We start from the raw sequence: 6,224 nt of genomic DNA, 5'->3' as shown, positions 1-6,224 counted from the left end.
CTGCGCAATTGTCAGTAAAAGTAAGGCAGTGCCATACTGCAACAAAAAAAAAAAATAAAGAAAGTATGGCCTGTCATGATGAGGTGGGGGGGGGGAGGGGGAATCTTCTGTAGCTTAAGTAGTTAATTGAACAAGCTGAACTTAGCCGATGGCTACCAACCATGCACAGCTGCAGCAGATTCTGCATTCTCCAGTTTTAGTGAATCAAACCCACCAGGTCTGGTGACCTGCATTTTTCTACACTGGATAAAACATAAGTCACTGCGAATGCACATCGAAAATAAATTGTGCCTTGTTCACATGGCAACACCAGCGCACGTAAATGCAATACAATACCTCTAAACATGCATTTTCCTGCACATTATTATTATTATACAGGTTTTTTATAGCCTCAACATGCGCAGCTCTTTACAATATAAGAAGATACAATACAATTTGATACATTTATCCATTTCTTTGTGCAGTATGGCGTGAAAGGAGCCTGAGGGTGCAGAGGCTGAGGGCCCTGTGGGCCTGGTCGCCAAAGGCAGCCATACTAGGGCATTTGTGTATGCCCCTGACATAATGGACTTCATTCACAAAGCTTTACACCAGGATAGTAATCTTTATTTCAAGCTATGTGACCAATTTTCAAACTTCATTGGGCTCAACTGAATAAAATGGCATTTATTTTTTTAAATCCGATCCTTATCCTGGTGTGTTAAGCCATGTGAATGGAGGCTTAGCTCAGGTGACAATACAATGCTTCCTGTGCATGGCCATTAGGAAATATGAGACAAGCAGGAGATGGGATTTACTGTATGGCCTCATTTTACTACAGAAAGGGAGAGTACATGTAAACTGGAGGGAACAAACTGTATTCCAAATACAAGTCTTTATTTTAGAACCAAGAAGTGTGCTTTTGTTCTCCTCTCTGAGGTAACAAGCAGCACACCAGTGAGACTACTCAGAAAACGTGTTTACTACGACTTTATGGAAGGGCAGTGTCACAGCCAGCCGTTTCATCTCATTAAAAAAACACGCCAGCATTAGCCGCCTTTCCCACAAGGGCTTCTATTTTAGCAATCAATAGCGCCCACATGGCGTTACTGAAAAGCATATCGTTTCCCTCCATTCTCCTACTACGCCTCCACACAAGCTACACTCGGCCCCTATGGAAGCGCCGCTAAGCCGCGTGGACGGCAGAGGGCGCTGTCCCTCCACCAGCCAGCACAATGCTCCGGGGAGCTTCGCTCGGCTGCCAGTGCATTAGCTCCCAGATCACGCCTTCTTTGTAGCAGCAGCAGAGCAGCTCCAGCGAGGAGCCAACACAGACAAAGCCTGTGTGCTTTCTTTCCCTCTCCTACTACAGGAGATAGATAGAGAGGGGGCTTTACTCTACACAATGGCGGAGAAAGACCCCTCCCATACATTGCCATACACCATTCTTTATTACCTTCCCATCACAGCCGGGGCACATCATACATGGAGACACATGTTGCTGCTCCGCAAGAGCAATACAAGCCCCCCCAAAATCTGAGATCGGACAGTAAACCCCATTAACAGAAAAAAGCATCCCAAATAAACTGAGATCAGAACAATCCCAGTAAAGGGGGCGATCGTTCACAATACCCATCCAAGATAAGAACAATTTGTTGGAACAATTACCCCCCACCCCAAGTAATAGGGACAGTCACCCCTGTAACCTCTGAGATCGGACAATTACCCCCCCCCCCAACCCATAAAAAGGGACAATCACCCCCAATACCCTGAGATCGAGGCAATTACCCCCCCCCCCCAAGTAAGGGGGTAATCGTTCCCAATATCCACCCAATATCCATCTAAGATCAGAACAATTAACCCCCGTAGCCTCTGAGATCGGACAAGCCCCCCCCCCCCCAATACCCTGAGATCAAGGCAATTACCCCCCCCCCCCAGTAAAAAAAGGGGGCAATCGTTCAATATCCAAGATTAGAACAATTAACCCCCAGTGAAACGGACAGTAACCCCCAGTAGCCTCTGAGATCGGACAATAACCCCCCCCCCCCTATAAAAAAAAAGGGACAATCACCCCCAATACCCTGAGATCGAGGCAATTACCCCCCAGTAAAAAAAAAAGGGGGGCAATCGTTCCCAATATCCATCCAAGATCAGATTAACACCCCCTAAAAAGGGACAGTCTTCCCAATACCCTCTGAGATCGGACAATAACCCCCCCCCCCCCTTATAAAAGAGGGACAAACACTCCCAATACCCTGAGATCGAGGCAATTACCCCCCAGTAAAAAAAGGGGGCAATCGTTCCCAATATCCATCTAAGATCAGATTAACCCCCCCCCCCCCCCGTAAAAAAGGGACAGTCTTCCCCATACCCTCTGGGAACGGACAACCCCCTCCCAAAAACCCTGAGATCAGGACAATGACACCCACCAGTAAGGGGAGCGATCGATCCCAATACCCACTATGAGATCGGACAATAGCCTAACAAAAAGGGACAATAACCACCCCCCCGAGATCTGGGCAATTACCTCCAGTAAGGGGGCGATCGATCCCAATATACCCACTATGAGATCGGACAATAGCCTCCTAACAAAAAGGGACAATACTGAGATCTGGGCAATTACCTCCAGTAAGGGGGCGATCGATCCCAATATACCCACTATGAGATCGGACAATAGCCTCCTAACAAAAAGGGACAATACTGAGATCTGGGCAATTACCTCCAGTAAGGGGGGCGATCGCTCCCAATACCAGTCTGAGATCAGAACAACCCCCCCCCCCCCCCCAAATACCCAATGTGAGATAGGACAATGGACCCCCCCATACCCGATCTGAAACCAAGACACTCCGATCAGCCAACCCCTTTAGAGATCAGAGCAGTCGCTCCTAAGAGAGTCTGGTTGCCCCCAACAGATCAGGGATCGATCGCCCTTAACAGATCGGGACAATCGATCCCCCCCACTACCAATAAAAGCCTGGTGGGGGCAGCCAAAACCACCATCCCTGAGCGCTCCAACCCCTATGTGAGATCGGAACAATCACCCCCAACAGAGAGTCAGCAGCGATCCGAATGAGATGATGGATTTACCTGGCCGTTGGTCTTGGAGGGAGAGGCAGCTCCAGCTTCTCCAGGCTTGTCTGCGGTGGCGGCTTCTCCTTTGGCTCCGGTCTTAGAGAACTGGGCTCCCATGGCTGGTCTGTATATCCAACAAAAGGCAAAACACGGGGTCACCACCAAAAGAGAAGAACAAGGAAGCCCCTAAAACACCCGGACAGGACTAGCAGAGAGAAGAGGAGGAGAAGGAGACAAAGAGATGATGATGATGGTGGTTGTAGTAGTAGTAGCGCCTGGCCAACAATAGAGAGCAGAGCCGGAGGATCTTCTTTGCAACAGGAGGAGGAGGGGAGGGAGAAGACAAAGTGAAGAGAGGAGATGAAGGAGGATATTCACCAGTATGAGCTGGAGGCACCAACAAAACACAACGATCACTCGGGATCCTTAATAAAGAAAAAAAGTAAATCTCAGCAGACGATCAGGCACATCGATTAAAAAAAAAAAAAAAGCCAAGGAAATATCCGAAAGGTTAGTAGCCGCGCTGGATCCAACAGGAAAATGGAGAAATCTCCCCGCTCACTAATAAGATGCGGAGTCCAACGCCCAAGTGCACAGATGAATGGGCTTCCCAAGCCATGACGGCAGCCCAGGCCCGCCGCAACCAATCACAGCGCGCCTAGACAAAGGAGGGGGCGCGGCTTGGAATTTGGGCAGAACAATGCAGCCCCAGCATTGCAAAAAAAAAAAAAAAAAAATCTAATCACTAATACAAATAGCATATTTACCAAAAAAAATGCAGCCAACGCCAAGATCGGAAAGAGAGAGCAATTAAACAGGAATGACTGTCTATATGTGTGTGTGCCCCCCCCAATAACCAAAACCATACTCACTGCTGCTTTTGTTTTTTTGTGTTGTGTTTGCTTATTAGTACACAATGAGCTGGGATCCGATCAATTTATACAGGGCTTGTCTACCATCAACTCCTCGATCGCTTTCAGCTGCTTCATCAACAGATTGCCTGCCCCCTTTTTTTTTTTTTTAATTGATGAAGCTGATTGCAGATTTCATAAAAAAAAAAAAAAAAAAAAAAGAGGTGGGGGGGGTGAGATTTCTGTTCAGATCAGGAGGATGTCTGCTGTCCAGATGTGAGAAGAGTACATTTCCTCTGCATCTTTCTATTTCTCTTCCCAGTCTAATGAAATGCTGCTGTCCAATTATTTCTCATTTCTTACCACCCAATGGAGGCTGCTTTTTTTTTTTTTTACAATCCCTGGCAAGTGTGTGAAAGTGATGGAAGCGCTGTCACCTTTCTTGGCAAGCATAGGCTCAAGAGCTAGCACACCAAGATGAGGATCTTTAATAAAAAAAAAAAGTGACATTTGTTTTTTCAGCTGGATCCAATGAGGTTTAAAAATGACAGTCACGTGGCTGGAAAATAAAAAAAAAAAAATCTTTATTGGTGGGGGAAAGCTGTCAAGTCTGCTGCGGCGGCGGAGGGGTTAATGTGGCAGCTGGGGAAGGTTTTTGGGAAGAGGCTGAAATGAATCAGGGAGGGGGGGAGCTTTTGTTGTTAGGTGATGTGGATCACATTCTACTCTCCTGAGAGGGGCTTGCTTGCTGAGCTACACCCCCCCCCCCCTAAAATGACCAGCTCATTTATTACACACCAGCCTGCTGGAAGCCTGGCTAGTCTATAAAAGACTTTGCAGCCATCATGGATTTTCAGCATATGTATAAAGACGCTGGCTGATTCCTGAGCAAGGGGGCTCCGAGGCAAGGTAGCCATCTTGCCCCCCCTCCCCATTTCTTTGACGTTGATGAGGACAGCAATAGGCACAGAGAACCCCCCCCCCCCCATTTGCTTTGTACTGGCATAGCCTGCTTGGTCAAATACCAGCTGCCCCCAACTGACAGGCAGGTACAAATCTTTACTCACAGACGGATCACATTTTGGCTGATTCCTGCTGAAATGGCCAAGATTTTAGCAAATAGGTGACCCTGCTTAACCAAATTCAATAAAAAAGTTATCGGACGAACAGTGACTGCATCTTATCAGATGTGGTCACTGTCCAGCAGCCACAGCGAAGATTCCGCCATCCACGCTGTTTAGCATGAACTTTGTGCCTCTTGCAGGCTGAACAGCCAAAATTCACGCTATGCCCAGCTTTACACTACCTCCTTGTAGCTTGGCCCCTTGGACATCCATCGGGCCCTAGGCTCCTGCCTAGGTTGCCTTATGGCTAATTCAGCTTTACTTTAGCTGTCAAAATAGATGTAAACGCTAACTCAATGGCATTTCACTTGCTAAAGCACTATTGTATCATAAACTAGGGTTGAACCAATACCGGTTATTTACAACTACCGATACTTGCACACAAGTGCTCACCGATACCCTTGTGGTGCAATTTGAGCCCACACAAAATGAATTGGCTCAAATCACACTGCAAAAAGATTTGCATGCCATTTGAACAGGGATGCGGTGCGATTCCTGTCCGAATACCCAGTGGTGTGATTTGAACCTATACAAAATAAACATGCTCAAATCGCACTGCAAAGAATCACATGCCATTTGAACAGGGATGCGGTGCGATTCCTGTCCGAATAACCTGTGGTGTGATTTGAACCCATACAAAATAAACATGCTCAAATCGCACTGCAAAGAATCGCTTGCGGTGCGATTCCTGTCCAAATCACATATGGTTTCCTCGCACAGATCCTGTGTGAACCAAGGCTGAAGTCAAGCCTGGGTGCACACAGGAGTGGTTTAGGAAACCGCATGTGATTTGGACAGGAATGGCACCGGAAGCGATTCTTTGCAGTGCGATTTGAGCACATTTATTTTGTATGGGTTCAAATCGCACCACAAGGTATCGGTGGTAGGTATCCCAGCATTTGCACGAGTACAAGTGCAAATGTTAAGAATCGACACCGATACTGGTATTGGCGCAACCCTATCATAAAGGATGTCTTTTTTTTATTTAAAATACTGTTTCACCTTTTATTAAATTCTTTATGGCAGCTAAATGCGACTGATCTCCTGCAGTCTCTTTGCAGCAACTTCCGGTCTACAAGCATTCATTCCAGCGAAGGCTGCATAGCATTTCTCCTGACAGGTTTACCAAAGGTAATAAAAGTAGATTGCACCTGTGTGTTAAAATAGCCACAGTGTCTGTTGGAAGCCAGTGTGACAG

The 6,224-nt window shown here is 47.0% G+C and overlaps 1 protein-coding gene across 1 annotated transcript in view; it reads right to left on the bottom strand.

The window, feature by feature from the left end:
* Positions 1–3,493, bottom strand: part of MARCKS (myristoylated alanine rich protein kinase C substrate) — a 9,567-nt gene extending 6,074 nt beyond the window's left edge. The window contains exon 1 of the mRNA XM_082251465.1: positions 3,067–3,493. Within this exon, the coding sequence (XP_082107591.1) occupies positions 3,067–3,168 (102 nt within the window). The 5' untranslated portion in view covers positions 3,169–3,493. The remainder of the gene's footprint in view (positions 1–3,066) is intronic.
* Positions 3,494–6,224: the final 2,731 nt, after the last annotated feature.

The sequence above is a fragment of the Pelophylax lessonae genome (genome assembly GCF_965119305.1).
Source record: "Pelophylax lessonae genome assembly, chromosome: 3".
In the NCBI taxonomy this organism is placed as follows: domain Eukaryota; kingdom Metazoa; phylum Chordata; class Amphibia; order Anura; family Ranidae; genus Pelophylax; species Pelophylax lessonae.
This window is presented reverse-complemented; position numbering and strand designations above follow the sequence as displayed.